The sequence below is a fragment of the Rattus norvegicus genome, chromosome 1 (assembly GCF_036323735.1).
Source record: "Rattus norvegicus strain BN/NHsdMcwi chromosome 1, GRCr8, whole genome shotgun sequence".
Classification (NCBI taxonomy): Eukaryota; Metazoa; Chordata; class Mammalia; order Rodentia; family Muridae; genus Rattus; species Rattus norvegicus.
The window spans coordinates 244,048,979-244,068,871 of record NC_086019.1 but is presented as its reverse complement, the minus strand read 5'-3'; the positions used below and the strand labels follow the sequence as shown (position 1 = coordinate 244,068,871).

The 19,893-nt window shown below is 45.0% G+C and overlaps 2 protein-coding genes and 1 long non-coding RNA gene across 3 annotated transcripts in view; 1 reads left to right on the top strand and 2 right to left on the bottom strand.

The window, feature by feature from the left end:
- Btaf1 (B-TFIID TATA-box binding protein associated factor 1) overlaps window positions 1-3,144 on the bottom strand; it is a 90,730-nt gene extending 87,586 nt beyond the window's left edge. The window contains exon 1 of the mRNA XM_006231332.5: window positions 2,834-3,144. Coding sequence (XP_006231394.1) covers window positions 2,834-2,847 — 14 coding nt within the window. The 5' untranslated portion in view covers window positions 2,848-3,144. The remainder of the gene's footprint in view (window positions 1-2,833) is intronic.
- Window positions 3,145-10,297: 7,153 nt separating this feature from the next.
- On the top strand, window positions 10,298-12,303 carry Fgfbp3 (fibroblast growth factor binding protein 3). The gene is made up of 2 exons (NM_001109165.1): window positions 10,298-10,370; window positions 10,655-12,303. The coding sequence occupies exon 2, from the start codon at window positions 10,719-10,721 to the stop codon at window positions 11,469-11,471; it is 753 nt and encodes a 250-aa protein (NP_001102635.1). The 5' UTR covers window positions 10,298-10,370; window positions 10,655-10,718; the 3' UTR covers window positions 11,472-12,303.
- A 1,873-nt stretch (window positions 12,304-14,176) lies between these two features.
- On the bottom strand, window positions 14,177-17,362 carry LOC120100026 (uncharacterized). Its single transcript, XR_005499664.2, has 3 exons — window positions 16,421-17,362; window positions 15,388-15,524; window positions 14,177-14,429 (listed from the first exon to the last, which is right to left on the bottom strand). It is a non-coding gene; the product is annotated as an uncharacterized LOC120100026 (long non-coding RNA).
- Window positions 17,363-19,893: the final 2,531 nt, after the last annotated feature.

The window sequence follows — 19,893 nt, the reverse complement described above, 5'->3', positions numbered from 1 at the left end:
TAAATAATTTGGAGATGCCAACAAGAACAAGTACAAAGAAAAAGGCTTGTGAGCTGGCCAGATCATGCTGCTGCTGCTGCTGGTGAAGAAATTTGACATGTGGCCCTAACAACCTGAGTTCTAGTCCTGGAACTCAAGTTAGAAAGGGAAAACCTCCCACAAGTTGTCCTCTGACCTCTACATACATTCTCACACAAAAATTTTTAAAGAGAGCATTTCTTCCTGTTTCCTAACTATGGATGCAGTGTGGCCAGTTGCCTCATGTTCCCACATGCCTTCCTGACCATCAACTTTACCCTTGACCCTCAAACTGAGGCAAAATAAAACCGCCTGAGAGAGAGAGAGAGAGAGAGAGAGAGAGAGAGAGAGAGAAATAAATGTGTGTTGGGTGCTGTTGCAGATGTCTTGGAGCATTGGAGCAGATGATGGAGTTTGAAAGGCTTCAGCAATTACAAAAAAACAAAAAGCGGGGCTGCAGAAAGGAAGCTTAGAGATGTGAGGCAGGATTGGATTTAGTGACTGACTAGATAGAGGGAATGAAAAAGGCAGAAAAGTCAAAGATTACTCCAGATTTTCCGACAGAAGAAGGAACAATAGTACCATGATCTTAAAATGTTAGGCAGTGGTGGCACACATCTTTAATTCCAGCACTCAGGAGGCAGAGACAAATGGATCTCTAAATTCAAGGTCAGCATACTCTACAGAAGAAGTTCCAGGACAACCAAGGCTACACAGAGAAACCCTTGTGGAGTAGGGATAGGAGGTCTTAAAAATATACAGTTTCTTTCCAGTATGCATTGACATAAACAGTGCAAAAGTATTTTTTATTTGATTCTGGCATATGATTTCCATTTCTCAAACTATACTCTATTTTACATAAAAGTACTTAAATGAATTCACAATATCAACAAGAGAAAAATGAAGCTTATTTGGCACAGACTTATGCTTAGTGCATGATATCATACCTGAAACTACAAAGTTTGTTTTTCAAATTGAACCCACAAATATTTTCAAAAGTCCAATACCTCCCCCCAAACAAGGCATCCCAAAGCCTTTGCTTAAACTTTGATTACTAAGCCAAACACAGAAGAAGCTTCTATAAAATGTGGCTGGCTTTAATTATGGCAGTGAATAAAAAAAAAAAAAAATACAGAACAACAAACAGCGCTACTCTCTGAATCCAGATGAGGACCAAAAGCCTCTAAAGCCCACTCACTCTCCTTCAAACCTTGGGTCTATAGATTAGTGCTAAGCAAAGATTATCTTTTTAAGCTCTATCATAAAGCTTAAAGCTTTATGTCTCTATAAAGCTTTGGGATATTGTACACATACACACCTACTTGATGAAAGGAAGTACTAATTCCCTTAGAGTAAGAAAACTGATACAGCCAGGTGACACCATACCTAATCCCAGAATCAGAGGTTTCTTCTGAGTTCGAGGCTAGCCTGGGCTACATCAACCCCTTGTCTCAAAGAAGAAGAAGAAGAGACTGACAAATTTCATATTGTTCAAGAACCAACATATTTCTGGTGTATATATCTATGCATTTACATGGAAAATAAATTATAAGATAAAGCTATCTGTACTTGTAGGAATAAGAAATGCCACTAGTATTCTCTTAAAACAGTTTCATAAATGCTGAAATAAAATTCTTTCTCCCACTGAGTGGATGAGGCTGCTGATAAAATAAAAATCAGGTGTCCCTACTACCAGCACCTAGCAACTCCCTTCACTCAACTCCCATGGGCTTCTCTCCCACACACTATTTCATCAGTTACCTAGGGAGTCTGTGACGAACAGGTTAGTTAGTCTCTCCTTATAAGAAAAAACTTCGGGGCTGGGGATTTAGCTCAGTGGTAGAGCGCTTACCTAGGAAGCGCAAGGCCCTGGGTTCGGTCCCCAGCTCCAAAAAAAGAAAAAAAAAAAAAAAAAAAAGAAAAAACTTCAGCACACGGTGTGCTGAAAGGAATGTATTCAACTAATTTCGAAAAATGAGCGAAAGGTGTTTATTTCATCATTTATCTCCTTCAGTCCATTTAGTGAAAGGACTCAATTCTCATTAAGTTAACTCTTCATCCCTAAAGGACTTGGTAACTCTTCGTGACTAACCACCGAGAGACCATCCCCTACTTAAACGTCATCGGGACACCAAAATCATTTCCAAGTTTCCAACCCATTTTATCATCAGAAGCTATACAAGTTAAACGCTTGTACGTTTTTCTACAATTTTTCTCACACTTTTCCACAGTGGACATAATTTTACAATAAGATCGATGATATCGCTTGGGAAAAGATGCTAAAATAGCCATCTGCTTAAGATCACACGCTGATGGACAGAATACTTACTACTGAACAAAAAGGAGGAATTAGACCTTAAGAAAAAAGTGAGAAAAACTATACCCCTTACTTTGTAAATTTTTTAAATTTAGCATAACCAGATGGTCTCTTAGATAACAATATTTCAACGGCCGCCTCCATCGACAGTTACCACCAAGTTTTGCCGTGAAATGGTGGTTAGGGAACAGACTTTGATACTACGAAAGAAAAAGAAAAGAAACTCGCCTAGAATTCAAAGAGGGAAGAGAAACCAAAGAGCGACGTGGTGAAGAAAAAAGAAAAAAAGCCAGATCGAACGCGCCGAGTCATATTTAACGAGGAAAAAGCCCTTCTTGAGCCCATTTCTCCGGGTAACCCGAGCTCAAAGCGCCAGCAAGCCGAGGGAAGCCTCAAAGTCTGGGCGAGAAGCAGCGCTCCCGCCCCGCACCGTCACGCCGGGAGCGGACAGCCTAGCCCGCGCGAGCTCCCCGTTAGTTGGCAGGCGGCGACACTCACCTGGAGACCGCCATGGCCGGCGCCGGCGGTTCGGAACTCCCGGGGACCTACACGCCACGCCGCTCCAGCGCTCGTTTCCCGAGCAGAGCGGCGCAGGCCCAGGCCGCCGGGCGCAGGGCAGGAGGCGGCGCGGCGTGTAGCGGCCGGCACAGGCCTTCGGACATGGGCCGGCCACCGGAGCTCGTCTCTGTCGCCACCAGGGTCCCACACACGGGCGGAGGCGGCGCCGTTCTGACCCGCACCACTTCAAACCGGGTGCCCCCAGCCCCGCTCTCTGCTGACGCAGACGCCGGCACGCCGGACTTAGCGTCGGCACGCCGGAAGTGACGCCACCAGCACGTGGCTCCGCGAGCCGTGAGTCTGGAGCTGAGTGTCAGAGCGCCCTGGGGCTCCTGGAGCTTTTTGTTGGTGCGAATCCGGACAGACCTCCTAGTCTTTAAGATTAAGAGGAGAGTTGGAAAGAGGTCTTTATCTTCCAGAGAAGGATGAAGATTACCTAGCCAAAGTTCTGAAAATTCCAAACCTCGGTTTTTAAGTGCTTTTCATCCTGACCTACTACCCAGCTAGGCTGCTTCCAAACAGGAACAAACTGGAGAAAGGAGACTCCCGCCCAGGTCGCGGTGCTGTGGGCGGGATGAAGTCAAGAAGGAAAAGCGGCAGAGGGCTGGGTAGGGTGATGCGTGCCTATAATCCTAGCGCCTGGGAGGCTGAGGCAGCAGATTGTGAACTCGGGGGTCAGTGTAGGCTACAAAGAGATAATCCAGGCCAAGAATTTGCATTGGTTCCGCGAGGAAGGGGACGTGGGAGGAGGCTCAACTGTATACCATTATTTACTAGACGTTCTGCATAAATGCTGAAGGGACTGCCCATAATTTTACGTAGGACTATCACCCTTATCCTATCTTTTCCTCCTTCCGTCCCCCCACTGCTAAACACTCCTCTGTAAACTACCGTGGCCTCGTAACACCTTAAAATGTGTTTTTATCCTAGTAGTCAAACTAGTATTTCTCTAGTTTCAGCAAGACCAGTTTATAGGCCACTGACAGATTAATCATCAAAAGGCGCATGTCCTGTCGCCCTTCCTTATAAAACATGCCCACTAGCTTCTTGTTACTGATTTAGAAGTTATGTCTCAATTCTTGAGTCTGCTTGTCATCTGTAAGAAGAGAAGCACTGTAAAAGACTGGGGCGGGGTGGGAAGTGGGGGGGGGAGTATGTCATGAATCCAGGAAAGTTCACAAGAACGTGATGAACTGTAAAACAGATGCGTATAGGAGGAAATGAAGCAAGTGTCTGCTAGAGTACTGCACAGGTGACTTACAGGTCCAGGAGATCTGATGCCTCCCGACTTCCTGCACCAAAGCTGACATGTGGTACACATGTTATACGTACAGGCAAAATCTCATATAAATGTAAAAAAAGGTTTTGAAAGGAAAGAAAACATAAATGCAGAAAGGCTTTCCTGATATATAAATGAGAATACTGGAAAAAGAAGGTGACAAAGACCTGTCTGAACCAGGCGGCTCGGAAAGAAACAAGATGTTTAAGCTGCTAAGTACACGACAAGAGGTGCTATCCATGCAGAGATCCTGGGAGCCCTCTAGATAGCAGGTGCACTTAAGACCCGTCCATTTGATGGGAGGAGTAAAAGGGGCTTAGAAGTAAGGGATTTGGATTTTATACGAGGTATAGAACAGAGTGTTTTGAGCAAGAGAGTGAAATGATCCAATTTTCATTGTCTATACTTTTTTTTCTCTAATATCAAAATATATAGCTCCATAGTCTAAAACTTTGAAGTGAGGAAAGGACTGTTATTATCAACTCAACTTGTTTTTTCCCCCCAAAGGTAATTGAAATTGTGTGTGTGTGTGGCCTGTGCCTACGGAGGCCAGGCTAAGGTTACAGATGGTTGTGAGCCTCCTGAGAATCGAACTCAGTTACTCTGGAAGAGTAATATGTGCTCTTAACTACTGAGTCTCTACCCTTAAGGATGAGGTCATTGTCAAATGGTCAACCATACTCCTGTAGGACGACTTTTACCTCATTTTTTTTGTTTGTTTAGTTTGGTTTGGTTTCTGCTTTTTTAAAGACAGAGTTACTCTGTGTAACCCTGGCTGTCCTGGCACTACCTCTGTAGACCAAGCTGGCCTTGAACTCAGAGACCCATCTCCTGCCTCTGCCTCCTGTGTGCTGAGATTTAAAAGTGTGGTGAACCACCACCACCACATGGCTGAACTGGCTTATTTTTAAGTCCTTTCCCATAACAGCTACGTGTCCAAAGAAGTTTTATAATCTCACTAAGCCTCATTTCTCTATGTGGGAAGTGAATGAAATAATGGCGTTGGTAGGGACTGGATGGGAATGCATACCACTGAACCAAATGGCTGTCACGTAAGCGCTCAACACTACTCATTGAGGTGGTGAATCCAGAGACTGACTCATGCTAGGCACATGGGCGACTCTGAGCTAAAACTCCATTTTGGATTAATCTCTTTATTAACCTTGAGCTAGTTACTTAATTTCTGAATCTTAACTCCTCAGCTGTGAAGTAGGGAAACTAATACTAGTTCACAATTTTTGACAGCATAACCATGTCTAAGTTACACATGCGGGGATTGAAAAGGAATCTAGTGCATATAGCTCTTATGATGCCCCATCCCACCAGCTTCTAGGTTGATGTTCTTTAATGAAGTATATGTATAATTCTATGGTGCACTGACTTTTAAAAGCATGGTACTACTAGACCTACACATTTATTGAGGATCCATGGATATCCCAGTTTAAAGATGGTGGCTGAAGAAACACTTTCTCTTCCTTGCTCCCCTTAGTCCTGGGAGTCAGAGTCACCTCTTGAGGATCTTGGGGCCAGTGGGCTCTGTGCTGCAAGACTTCTCAGGACCATGGAGCCAAAGCCTTAGCTAGGCTCAAGTGCTTGCGAAGTTCCCAGGATTGTGCTTGGGATCTGTGATGGTGGGTTGGAGGGTTTGTGGTTAGTAAGGGCTGTAGATGCCCCTCCATTCGGCCATGCAGTGCTAAGGTACTTGGGTCTGGCCAGACCCGATACCTCCACCCTTGCCTTCAGATACTAGAAAGGACAGCAGTAAGTTAGCGGGAACTGCTGGACTGAAGACAGTTCTCCAAGGACTCAAAGGCTCTGCCCCACCTCCAAGCCTACAACCTCTTTCTTCTTAAGAGGCAGTTAGAATGCACTTGGGAGGAGAGAGAGGAAGGTCAGGGCTAAGAAGGAAACAGAGGGTGGGAGGACATTAACGGATGGGAGTAATAAACCCACTGTGTTCACACATGAAACTCAAACATTCAAGAACACACTCTGGAAGAGCTACAGAATAGAAAACAATGGTGAGAGAAAATTCCACAAACCATACCTCCCAGCAGCAGGTTTGGCCAACTAGGACCCAGAACACTTGAACTGTAGTCCCAGAGGAGGGAGAGTTGGTTATTCACAAGATCCCAGGGCTGCTGAGATTGGGCCTCCCTTGGAAAGATTTTATTTTTAGTCATGTGTATGGATTTATGTGGCAGTAGGTACGTGTGAGCACAAAGGAAGAGGGTGGTGGGTCCCCTAGAACTGGAGTAATAGGTGTGGGTGTGAGCTACCTGATATGGCTGCTAGGAACCTCTGGAGCCTCTAGAGGCTGCTGGTCCTCTGCTAGAGCAGTAAGCACTTTTCACTCCAGCCCCTAAAATGCTAAGTTTTGTTGTGGTTTGTATCTTGTTTTTGATACAGTGTTGCTGGCCTGGCCTTCACTATGCTGCCCTGTCTAGCCTTGAGTGTGTGCTTCTCCTGCCTAAGCATTTATTTATTTATTTATTTATTTATTTATTTATTTATTTATTTTTAGATTTATTCATTTATTATATATAAGTACACTGTAGCTGTCTTCAGATACACCAGAAGAGGGCATCGGATCTCTTACAGATGGTTGTGAGCCACCATGTGGTTGCTGGGAATTGAACTCAGGACCTCTGGAAGAGCAGTCAGTGCTCTTAACCGCTAAGTCATCTCTCCAGCCCCCTGCCTCAGCATTTAGAGTGCTGGAATTAACAGGCGTGAGCCACCAGGCTCTCCCTGTTCCGCCTCATTCATCATGCTTTTGAACTTATCTTGCTTTTTCTGTGTGCCCTTCCCTTTTTCTTCTTGATGTCTCTGACATCAAAACTCAAGTCTGTGGATCTAGCTCATAATTTTAATGTAATTAGAGCATAAGGCCACAAGATGTCAGTCTTCAGCTGAAAAATCTGATAGGGCCGCACTGGGGGTTGGGGTGGGGGGTAGTCTGAGAAAGAAAATTAGAAATTTCCATCTGTGAAACGTATTAATTATCTACTGATAATTATGAAACTCTTGTTAGAGTTCCTGTTTTCATGTTAAGTGTTTTAGTGCCATAGGTACCAATTTGTTTTTATTAAAAATTTAACTTATGGGGGTTTTATTAAAATTTTAACTTATGGGGGGTGGAGAGATGGCTTAGTGGTTAAGAGCACTGACTACTCTTCCAGAGATCCTGAGTTCAATTCCCAACAGCCACATGTTGGCTCAACCATCTGTAATAGTTGTGCCCTCTTCTGGTGTGTCTAAAGACAACAACACTGTACTTATACATAAAATAAATAAATCGTTAAAAAATTTTTTTGGTGTCAGGTCTTGGGACCTTGAGCTGGATCCCACTTTGGGCCTGTTGCTGGACCTTCTTTTCCTTAGACTCTTCTCCATTTCCATCCCTGCATTTCTTTCAGACAGGAAGAATTATGAGTCGAGCTTTGATTGTGGGTTGACAACCCCATCCCTCAGTTGATGCCCTGTCTTTCTGCTGGAGGTGGGCTCAACAAGTTCCCTGTCCCCACCATAGGGCATTTCATCTAGAGTTCCCCGCTTTGAGTCCTGAGGGTCTCACCTCCCAGGTCTCTGGTACATTCTGGAGGGTCCTTCCAACCTCCTACCTCCCAAGGTCGCCTGTTTCCATTCTTTCTGCTGGCCTTCAGTCCTTTTCCCCCACCCAATACCAGATCATGTTCTCCTCCCCCCTCCCCCAACTCCCTTTCCCTTTCTTGTCCCCCTTTATGCTTTCTTCTCCCTCCCAAGTGAGACTGAGGTGTCCTAACTTGGGCCCTTCAGCTTGTTGACTTTGAATTCTGTAAACTGTATCTTGAGTATTCTGTACTTTTTTTGGCTAATATCCACTTATTACTGAGAACGTACTGTGCACATCCTTTTGGGTCTGAGTTACCTCACTCAGGATGATATTTTCTAGTTCCATCCATTTGCCTGCAAAACTCAGGATGTCCTCGTTCTTAATAGCTGAGTAATATTCCATTGTGTAAATGAACCACATTTTCTGTATCCATTCTGTCATGTCTATGGGATATTCACAAAAAGGTGCCTACCATGCCTGCTCCCCAAAAGACCCAACATGCAGCTGAAAGAGTCAGATGCAGATGCACCCAACCAAAACAGAAGCTGCTGACCCCTCTGGTTGTATTAGGGAAAAGCTGGAGGAAGCTGAGGAGGATGGCAGCCCTGTAGGAGGACCAGCAATCTCAATTAACCCCTGAGATCTCGCAGACACTGGATCACCAACCAGGCAGCTGAGATGAGGCCTCCAACACATATACACCAGAGGACTCCCGGGTCTGGGCTCAGTCAGAGAAGATGCACCTAACCCTCAAGAGACTGGGGGCCCCAGGAAGTTTAGAGGTCTGATGGGGTGGGGACATTCTGACTGTGGTGGGGGTTGCGGGGAGGAGGTATGGAATGTGGAACAGTGGGGGATTAAAAAAAAAACTCTTGGGCTGGAGAGATGGCTCAGCGGTTAAGAGCACCCTACTGCTCTTCCAGAGGTCCTGAGTTCAATTCCCAGCAACCACATGGTGGCTCACAACCATCTGTAATGGGATCTGATGCCCTCTTCTGGTGTATCTGAAGACAGCTACAGTGTACTTATAAATGAATAAATAAATCTTTAAAAAAAAAAACTCTTGAAATGTAAATAAGAAATACTCAAGTTAATAAAGATGAAAAAAATACTGAGAAAAAAAAAAAAAAAAAACTCATATAGCCAGGCAAGGTGGTGCACATCTTTAAGGTCACATACCAAAATTAGATAAGGAAACTCAGTACTGAGAAGTCAAAGACCTTGAACACACTAAGCAAGTCCTCTACCAGTGAGAAACATCCCCATTCCCTGGAGAAATAAGAGCTTTATCAAAATAACTTTTTATTATTACTGTGTGTATTACTTGTATGCGCCTGAATGGAGATCACAGGACAACTTTGTGATGCCATTCCTCTTTTCCTACCCTCACATGGGTCTCCCCAGCCTCTTGGCAATAAACTCTTAAAGTAAAAAAAAAAAAAAAAAAGACCACATATACTATGGAGCTAAAGGTGAGATGAATATAAAAATCTCAAAGTTTAAAAGTAACTTTGCTTAAAATACAAGGTCAAGGTCACAGTCAGATCCACAATGAACTCAAGGCAGGAGAGACCCTGTTTTAAAAAAAAGGGCGTCTTATGGCCCAGCAAATTAAAGAGACTTGCTGCTCAGCCTGGTCATCTGAGTTGAATCCTTCAATTCTTGAGACCAACAAGGTGGGAGGAGATAGCAGATTCCTGAAACTTGTCTTTTGGCTTCCTCAAATGCGCTGTAGCATTCAAGCACACACACACAACAATAAGAGTAAACAAAATTCTTTTTTAATTTTATAAATGTTATTATAAAAAACTTGCAAAGAAAAATAAACACACAGCAAAACTAACTCGACCCAAAGTCTACCCCTCTCCTGAAGAGGCAGGCGAAGAACGGGTTAGTGCTTAATTATGCCACTTGGATTTGTATTACTTTCCAACCACAAAGCAATTAGTTCTTTTAGGACCTTTGAGTTTTGAAAGATATTTAGAACTAATTTACCATATCCCAAATAGTTAAAAAACCAGAATGCCCCCGCTTAGGTGTACTGATGAAAATACAGAACTGAGTGATAAGAAAAATAGACTGAAAATAGTGGGACTTTTGAGACGACTCCATAGGCAAAGGTGATTGCCACCCCACTGGGCCCTACAAACGAGTTGGATCCCTGGGGTACACACATACAAGAAATAACGTGCGATGCAAAAAGAAAAAAGAAAACTGCGAATAGCATCTGGTTCTGAATATTGTTTCATTTTATCTTTTTTTTTAACTATATAGACCAGATAAATATGTACAAGTTTCAAAAGGAAAGAAAGTTGTGTTAACATTTGCCTTATTTTCAGCGGTGGAAGCAAATTCAGCATTTTATATTTCATGTTACATGGCTGTTTCTATTATATATCTGCGGCGGAGTGAGTCTGCTCGCCGTTGTATCTTCTGTGTGTGTTAGCAGCGGGTGAAACCTAGTGTGAGAGAAGTCTGGGAGGGGCATGAAGGGGGAGGCCCCTTCTGTCCCATTGATAACAGGTTAATTCACAGACAGCCGTATAAAGCAGACTAATCCCTTATGCAGTCATTCGCTCTATCTCCACCTCTTCTGGAATTCGGTAAGCGAAAAGCACAGGTATCCGATTAACCTGAAATGATTTTGTAGACAGTTTGGTGGTAGGGTTGGGAGGGCGATCATTAAGCTTCATTTTTCTATCTTAGTGAAAGTTTTAAACCGATTCCTTAAACATTAAGTTGTTCCCTTAGGAAAGGCAGCTCTTTAGAGGGGCTCTTCGCTGCTAGCAGAACACTTGCTTCGGGGAAAATCGGGTCAGGGGAGTTGGCAGGTTCCTGTGTCCAGGGAGAGGGCTGAGCGGGATTCATCTGGAGCCTTCATTCGCAGATCCGAGGATGCTCCTCACCGCGTGCTACCTGCGCTGAGGCTCCAGGAATCCCAGAGGAGTGGCATGGCCAACGCGGGCGTGAGTCCTCCCAGGCCGCGGGCGTCGCTCTCGCCGCTGTCGCTGCTACTGCTGCTGGGAGGCTGCTTCCTCTCGGCCGCCGGGAGGGACAAGGGGGCGGCTGGCAGGGAAGTGGCCCGGGCCTCCGGCCCCAGAGACGGCTCCTTGGGTCGCTTCGTGAGCCCAGAGCAGCACGCGTGCAGCTGGCAGCTCCTGGTGCCCGCCCCGGGGACGCCGACGGGCGGAGAGCTGGCCCTGCGCTGCCAGGTCCCGGGCGGGGCGAGCCTGCACTGCACCTACCGCGGGTATCCAGAGCGCTGCGCGGCCACCGGCTCCCGGAGCGCGCACTACTGGAAACGGCTGCTGGGCGCGCTGCGCAGGAGACCGCGGCCCTGCCTGGACACCGCGCCGCTGCCGCCGCGCCTGTGCGCCCACAAGACGGCCAGCGCTGAGCTACACCCGCCCGCGCACTCCAGCCTGCCCGCACGTCCTAGCGAGGAGCCCCGGCCCAGGGTGCGGAGCCGGGCTCGACCGCGACAGTCGGTGCGGTCCCCGAGCTCCCAGCCCGAAAAGAAGCCCTTGCTGGTGAAGTCCAACTCAGGCGGGAGGAAGGCGGGCTCAGACCCGGTTCCGGAGACTCCTGAGGCGGTCGGACTCCAGCCCAACGGGCTGGACCAGAATGCCGAGCTCACTGAGACCTACTGCACTGAGAAGTGGCACTCCCTTTGCAACTTCTTTGTCAATTTCTGGAATGGCTGAGGCTGCGGGCTGGCAGGAGCACTAGGGGCAGGTGCTGCGGAGCAGAGGACAGCGCAGCCGGGGCGGAAGGCGTAGGGCATTTTAGACTAGGAACTGGGATGGAGGGTAGGCTAGTCGGGATTCCAAAATAGGGCAGCAGGTCAGGGTGAGAAGAATCTGAGTCAGCAGGAGAGCTTTTTTTTGCGGCATCTCAATTTTGCCTTAAGGAGCAGAAGAAATACTGGAAACAGATATATATTATGCAAAAAGAAGCTGAATAGCGGGAATGAGAAGACTAAAGAGGTGCGAATTTCTCCTAGGAAGTGGGATACAATGTATATCACCACATTTTTAAATGAACTGTGCGTAAGAACCTGAGTCATGTTGAATGGTTCGAAATCTCGGGTTTTCAGCTTGAGAAAATGAATACCCATCCTCCCTCCTTTCTGGATTGTAATGAACTCTGAGTGTGACTTGGCATCACACCTTCTATGTAGATTAAAGCCTTGTAGGTTAAATAAATAAATAAATCTAAGACTGGATTATCAGGACAATTGTTTCTCAGTCCCTTTACTACTAATTTTGAGGTGAATTTTGAGCCTACTGTCCTGAAAGTTTAACTACGTAAAATCAGAAGTGAATTTTAGAAGTGTAGTGCCCTCCAGATCTTCAAGTACAAACAAAAACTCCAGGCCTGTAAATTGTGATCACTCTTTTTAAAAAATCAGCTAAAATGCAAACATGTCTCTCAGTACTTGGGCCTTCATCTCCTTTGTAATTAAATTTAAAACGTGGTTTTTAAAAATATGTTGTAACAATCGTCTTTAATTAAAAATAAGGTCGTAAAACGATGGAAATTCTGCGATTTCTTTTATTTCATTCTTTTATTTGTGTGTGTGTGTGTGCGTGTGTGTGTGTGTGTGTGTGTGTGTGTGTGGTCTGTCTGTTTTGTGTGCTTGAGACTGTCATTTTCTCAAGACCACCATGCCTCAGACTTCCAAATTCTGGGTTTATAGGTGCTCCACCATGACCGACTTAAATGAAGGGTTTTCCCCCCTATTTATTTATTTATTTATTTATTTATTTATTTTTATTCACTTTACATCCTGATCACAGCCACCTGGAGTTAAGTTCATTATTGAATGGTTGAAAGGAGAAACTGAAAATTTTGTATAACGCAAGAGTCACTAACAGGTAGCTATTGGGATGTGTTTTATTCTCCTTCAACTTCAAAGAGCATATTCTCCCTGTCTTTGTCTCTGTGTCTCTCCCCTTTCCCTCCCCCTTCTCTCTCCTCTCTTCCTTGATCCCTTCTTCCCTGCCCTCTGTTTCCTTCTCTTCTTCCTTCTCCTTCCCTCCAATTTGAATAAGCTGTCAGCATTTTAAGATGGGATAATTTCATACAAAACCCCCAAAGTTCTTGAAAGAAAATCAGAAGATCCACCAACCCTTCTGTCTTTCCACATGGTACAGCTGGCCGGCTGTTGGTTGCCTCTCTCTGGATTAGGTGTGATTTTCTAGAGTTCTTACTCATTCTAGTACAGCAGTCAACTTTATTAATTTGTATGTGTACGGCATTGGGGATTGAGCCCAGAGATTTGTGCATGCTAGGCAAGCACATGACTGTAGGTTGATGTTCATATGCAGGTGAGGGCTGGCACCAGTTAGATCAAGCCATGATTGGACAGTAATAAAAATATGGTGGGGACAAAGTTTTTGTAAGGAGGGAGAGAGGGAAAAGGAAGGGAATCAAGATGGAGATGGAGAAAGATGAACCAGATCAGGTCGGTCTTGAATTGCCAAGGTAGTTAGGATGGATTTCTGTAGGCAAATTTATCTTATCTAGGTGGGAGGCTTATATCCTTATCAATTGGTTATAAGTTTATTGTGTTGATGTATTGTGGATTGAGAATTTAACATAAATATGATTGTTGGGTTACAGTTTGTTGAGTCATGATTACTATTAGTAAGTGCAACGAATTCCTGACTTTTTCGATTTGATTTGCTTCTATGACATAAAAACTATTTTATACCCATTTTGTGTGTTTCTGTACTAAAGCGATTGTTAAAACATCCAGATTGAGCATAGTTTGATGGTGGATTTATGTGATCACGTGTTGAATAGCACTGATCCTTAGATAAAATTAATCATGGACAAGGAAAGGAGATTCAAGGTGTCTGGAGACCATTCTCCAAAAGTATGTCCTAACACACACAGTCTCTAAAAAGACAAGCAAAATGCATATCACCAAAAAGAAACAATGGAAACCATTCTGTACTGTCCAGAACTATGGCTAGCAAGCATCCCACTGTCAGCTCTCTGGGAAAGAGGACTGCCAATCTCTCCCAGAACGCCCTCTGATGGTCTGACAAGTTTCTCTCTAAGAAAGAAGAAAAGGTCACACTCTGTGTGTCCAAGAGCTGTGCCAGGACTCTGTCTTGGGAACAAGCAACAGCTGTTTGCAGTGAAAGGGAAGGGAATCAGATCCCTCCATCGGCCTTTTGAATGACACTGTCTAAAGTCCCAGCGTCTCCAGGTCTTTTTGGAGATTGGGTTGGGCTAAGTCTGGGGTTTTTAAAGCACACTTATTGCCTTCCAGAATCATGCATGCAGTTCTCCACAGACATAATAACATGAGTAGCAACAAGTATAACATCATATCATGTGGAGTGCACAATGTAACCCAGGAAAGATGGCGGACTTCAAAGAGCCAGGGAAAGGCCACTGAAATGGTCAGAGAGAAAGCATCTATGTCTAGGACATCTAGAAAAGTATGGAAAAACATGCTGGACAAAGCCTCAGCTGGAAGAGGACTGAATGAAAATCTCTATAACACAAGGAGGCTGGTTCTAGGAAAGATGAATGATTTCCCCTAGGGGCACCATGCAGAGTGGAGAGAAAGTTGTCAGGGTGCACTAGCATTTACTGTCAGTGCTGAGATCAGAAGGTGTCGAACAGGAAGGTGCTGGTAGCTCTGCCTGTGGGAGAAAGACAAATTATCATAGACATACAACCATCTTGTTCTAGTTCTGTTTTCCAGGTTATTTGGCACGCAGGAGGCAGAGGAAGGCAGAGAGAGCTCTATGAATTCAAGGCTAGCACGGTTTAAACCGTGAGTTGTAGCCCAACCAAGACTACATGGTGATACTGTCTCCAAAAAAAAAAAAAAAAAAAAAAAAAAATCTGCCTTACGGTACTGGTCCTTTATAAATTTGCTTAGCAGTCGAGGAAAATGGCTAATCATAGTGTCTTGGTATGCTGATGATATTAACTCAGAATGCAAATTTGTACAAGAATATTAGTAGGTTCACAGAATGTTAACTTTCTATCATATTTCACTGCCTACACACAATTATCACCTGAACGGTGTGTTTTAATTTTTTACATTCTGTTGGCTAAAAGCAAACTCTGGGTTAAACCTTTCATTTTGATATTCCGCACCAAGTTCAAGGCTAAACAGGGTCCCCGGAAAGGTCACCATAGAGGAGCAGTTAGCCAACTGCAAAGGCAGAAGTCCGTAATCCTAGCATCTAGGAGGTGGAAGCTGGAAAATTATGTGTGATGCCATCCTGTGCTACACAGTGAGCACCCCTTCCCCACACAAAAAAGGACGGGGGGAAAAGAGTTGAACAACACTATCAGAAAGCAGCCGGATTGACAATACACTATAGATTCTCTTCAGCCCAACCTAGTATAGTCATTGATACAGACTGTTGATATCAGGAACTTTCACCTCCAACAGTGACCGGGACCTGTGCATCTGTTGCCATGGCAACAGCATGCATTTGTTTCAGCTCCCACCGTCACCTGGGAGTAGTTACACCGGACAGTTTAAATAAAAGGCAGACCCTTCCTGCCCACTTCCTCTTTCTCTTTCTCTTTTTCTCTTTGTTCTCTCTCTCCCGACCCCCTTCTGTCCCGTCATCCTCAACGAACCTCTTCCACATGGGACTGCATTGGCCTGATGTGGTCTCTCGGGACTCGAGCCATGATTGTATCACACACAGACGATATTCTGAGCGAAACAAATTGCAGTTCATCCTAAACAGCTTCCATAGTGAAAAATCTGTTCTCTGATGAGAAAGTAATTATGTTAGGGATCAACGGCAGTGAGAAAGTGTCCAATTATTTTAAAAAGTAAACACAGGCTCCCAAAATGGCCTGTGAGTCCTAAAGAAAAGTAAAAAAAAAAATTAATTTGAATATTTTGAATATTGAATATATGACATTGAGAGCCTGAAAATAACAAAATGTGTGGTTGTAGCTGAAGAAGTGCATGGACGTGGACAGTAGTAAGTGCATCTACTTGCAAAGATTAAAAAAAACAGTGCAGAGGAAGAAGAGAAACCAGACACTGTCAGGCTTTCTGCTACTCCGTGTCGTCTGCACAGTTTCAGGATTAGAAATCAGTTCTGCAGTAGTTGGCTGCAGGCCTTTAATACCAGCCTGTGGTAGGCAAAGGCAGGTGGGTTTCAGGCCAGCCTGGTCTGTGTAGTGAGTTGCAGGACAGTCAGAGCCACATAGTGAACGCCTGTCTCAATTAAAAAATTAATAACTGAATAAAAAATAAAATTAAAAAGAAAGAAAAGAGGGGTTGGGGATTTAGCTCAGTGGTAGAGCGCTTGCCTAGGAAGCGCAAGGCCCTGGGTTCGGGGCCCCAGCTCCGAAAAAAAGAACCAAAAAAGAAAAAAAAAAAAGAAAAAAAAAAAAAAAAGAAAAGAAACCGCCCTCTGGACCGTTTTAGCTACGGGTTGATGTTTCAGTGATAGAGAACCTGCTTTTGTTTGTACAAGATGGGTGGGGAAGGAAGCAAAGGGAGGGGGAGGGAAATATACCTCTCGTTTCTCCACTGCTCACTGCGGTGAAGTACCAGTTATCCACCTAAATCCGGTTCCCCCTTTTTTCCTGGATGTCCAAGCCAGGGACATTTTCTAGCCTTCTTTGTGCACAGGTGTGATCGGTGACTCACCTTTTGCCAGTGATCTGTGTAACTTCAACTTCACTATACTTAAATAACATGCCAGCTGCCTCTCCTCAGAATTTAGGCAAGGATGCACTGGGAACCCAGCCCCAGTCATGCAGAGACAGGCAGCACCCTAAGGACAACAGAGGCCGAGGGAAAGCGGAAGGAGAATCGAGTAGGAGGGGCCTCAGCACTGATGCCCTGAGGAAACCTCAGCCGTGACTTGGGGCGAACAGCACCCGCATGGCTCACCCCAGGATCCTGTGTTAGGCAGGAACGGCCCATTCTAACTTCTCTACAGGTACAGCCACTTGTAATGGCCCAAGCAAAGTATGGCCTTACGGGAACTGTGGTGCGTTCTGAAGATGCTGCTGGTAACATGCAGCTGGCTACCACGGTCAGCTAACTGCCCCACACCACAGTGCAGTATTAAAGTGCCTGGTCACACACAGACGATATTCTGAGCGAAACAAATTGCAGTTCATCCTAAACAGCTTCCAGAGTGAAAAATCTGTTCTCTGATGAGAAAGTAATTATGTTAGGGATCAAGGGCTGGAGAGATGGCTCAGCGGTTAAGAGCACTGACTGCCCCTCCAGAGGTCCTGAGTTCAATTCCCAGCAACCACATGGAGGTTCCCAACCATCAGTAATGAGGTCTGATGTCCTATTCTGGTGTGTATGAAGGTAGTGACAGTGTACTCATATACATAAAATAAAATCCTTTAAAAAAAAAAAGTACCTAGTTCCTATAGCTGCCATACAAAGCAGTGTAAGAATGGAAGACTCTGTCAGAATCGCTGAGAGGAGGTTTGCGGCCTTTCCCCCACTTGCTGCCATGAAATATTCTAGGTAAATCTCTAAGTAGTAATGTGTGCACTAGAAACCAACACACGTGGGTTCAGATTGGGGTCTTGCAGCTGTGTGACCTTGGGCAATTCACTTCCCCTTTCTGAGCCCCATTTTTCCACTTGTAAAACAGAGATGTCTAACAGGACTTTCACGACAGTGCTGTGGAGAGGCTCAGGAAGAGTGCACACTCACGCAAGTGTGGATAAGTATATAACTAAAGCCTGTTTTCTTTTGTATGCCAATGTAGACATCAAAAAGAGACATTTGATCTCCATCTGAAAAAGTACTTATACAAGAGAATCATTGGCAACTCTTCCTCTCAGTTTGGAACAGTGAGTGAATGAATGAATGAATGAATGAATGAATGGTAAGGGTCAGGGTGCGGCTCAGGGGTAGAGTGTATGCTTGAAATGTGCAAAGGCCAGGTTTTACTCTCCAGGATCAGAAACTGAAGAGAGAGGGAGGGATGGGGGGTGAGGGCTCTTGTGGAGTGAATTCCACTTTGACACAACTGGACAGCACTCACATCCCCGAAGCAAAAGCACAGGGATGGGGGTGGGAAGTGGGATATTGGTGGGATGGGGGTGTTGGAAGGGTTGGGGGAGTCGTGGAGACTTGAAAGGATAGAAGAGTTCATAAACGGTCTTAGGGCCTTGGGGACCACTCTGACCTCCCACCTTCACAGCTTCCTTATAACTTCAAAGAACCGTTCCTTTAGTTCCTGATCAGTGCTTACAGCTGCAAGGCTTTGATGAACTTACTCCGAGTTTTGTCCGCCCTGTGACCTCTGGCTAATCACATTCAAAATTCCCTCCTTTTTAAAATATAAAAGCAGCCATAAAAGCATTCCCAACTCCTCCTCCTCTTTTTCCTCCTCCTCCTCCTCCTCCTCCTCCTCCTCCTCCTCCTCCTCCTCCTCCTCCTCCTCCTTCTTCCTCTCTCTCTCTCTCTCTCTCTCTCTCTCTCTCTCTCTCTCTCTCTCTCTCTCCAAGAAGCCTAGTCCAATCATATTAAAATCACCAGCACTGGGGTTGGGGATTTCGCTCAGTGGTAGAGCGCTTGCCTAGGAAGCGCAAGGCCCTGGGTTCGGTCCCCAGCTCCGAAAAAAAGAACCAAAAAAAAAAAAAAAAAAAATCACCAGCACTGAGGCAAAGCACATGCTTCCCATACACAGCACTCTGCAGTTCACCCTCAGCACTGTACAGGGGAAAGGAGGGAAGGAAGGGAGGAAGCCGGGGTCATCATATAGAGACAGCAGAAGATTAAGAAGTGTCATAGAAATAGCTGTTAATAAAACACAGCACAGGGTAAAAAGGAGCCTGAACCTAATAGGAACGATATGAAGAACAAAGAAATACTTTGGGGATAGAAACTAAAGTTTCAAATGAAAACATACGGGTTGCATTATTACATAAGATACATTGGCATTCAAAATGTTTGCCCAGATTAATGAATACGGGTTGTTTTTTTTATTTTATTTTTTTATTTTTTTATTTTTTTATTTTTTTCGGAGCTGGGGACTGAACTCAGGGCCTCAAGCGCTCTACCACTGAGCTAAATCCCCAACCTGTTTTGTTTTTTGTTTTTTTTTAATGAATACGTTTAAGCGTTATTCTAATTCAACACCAGTAGGACTTTCCGATCTGATTAGGCAAGCTGATTCTTAGGTCGGAAAGGGAAACCAAAAGGAAATAGATGAGCAGGAGGGACGAAAGGATCTGTGAGAGGAGAGATGCTGTCACCAAGGGCTACAGCTTGAAGTGGCTAAATACAGCCTCGCAGAAGGAATGTTGGCAACACGGCCGCAAACAATGCGATGATGCAGCGAGGGTGCTGTCTCTAGGTAACCATAGGAACTCCTTTAAAAAGCCCAGAAGCTGCGGATCCCACCAGTGCTTCAGTTGACAGTAGCTGCCTTTGAGCTGGGTGGTCATGTGATGGTAGTGGGACTGAAGACTCTAAAGCTTTGATCCATATGTTCCTTTGTTCTTGGGCACAATGGTTACAATGATGATGATTCTTCTCGAAGTCAAGACGGGAATAAGGCCCTTGCTCATCGATTGTTAAGATGTGGGGAATTCAGTGAAGGCAAAAGGGCCCGTGTGAGATCCCAGAAGGGAGAGATAATTAATAATAATAAGTAAAAATTAATGCTTGGTCATGCGCCGTGGAAGTGTTCCTAGGCAGTGCCACAGGGTGAAATACCAGGAAGAGTACAGAGGTTCCTATTTCCTTTCCTCTCCTCTAGTTTAACCTCTTCCTATGAACGCTTAAGCTCTGAATGCTAGCAATTGAAAACGTGGGCGGGGGCAAAACAAAATGGGAAGACTAGAGCACCCTGAAAAATGGTAGCAAAAGAATCTACATGGGAAAGGATGTTTCTGATCGTCCTCTTTTTAATCCTGTAGTTCATGTGACCAGAGTCAACAGGTGGATACGCAACCAGCATCTCAGACGAGTCTTTATGCTCCAAGAAAGGGCAGGCAAGATGGCTGAGAGGGTAAAAGCGCTTGCCGTTAAGGCTAACAACTTGAGTTCCACCCGGGCAAATCCACACCATGGAAGGAGAGAACTGAGTCCCCCAGGCACTGGTAGTGCGCTGGCGGGAAGCCACCAGGGTCCACCGTTTA

Coding starts and splice junctions, on each gene's coding strand:
- Fgfbp3 (NM_001109165.1), top strand. CDS start 10,719: ATGGCCAACGCGGGCGTGAGTCCTCCCAGGCCGCGGGCGTCGCTCTCG.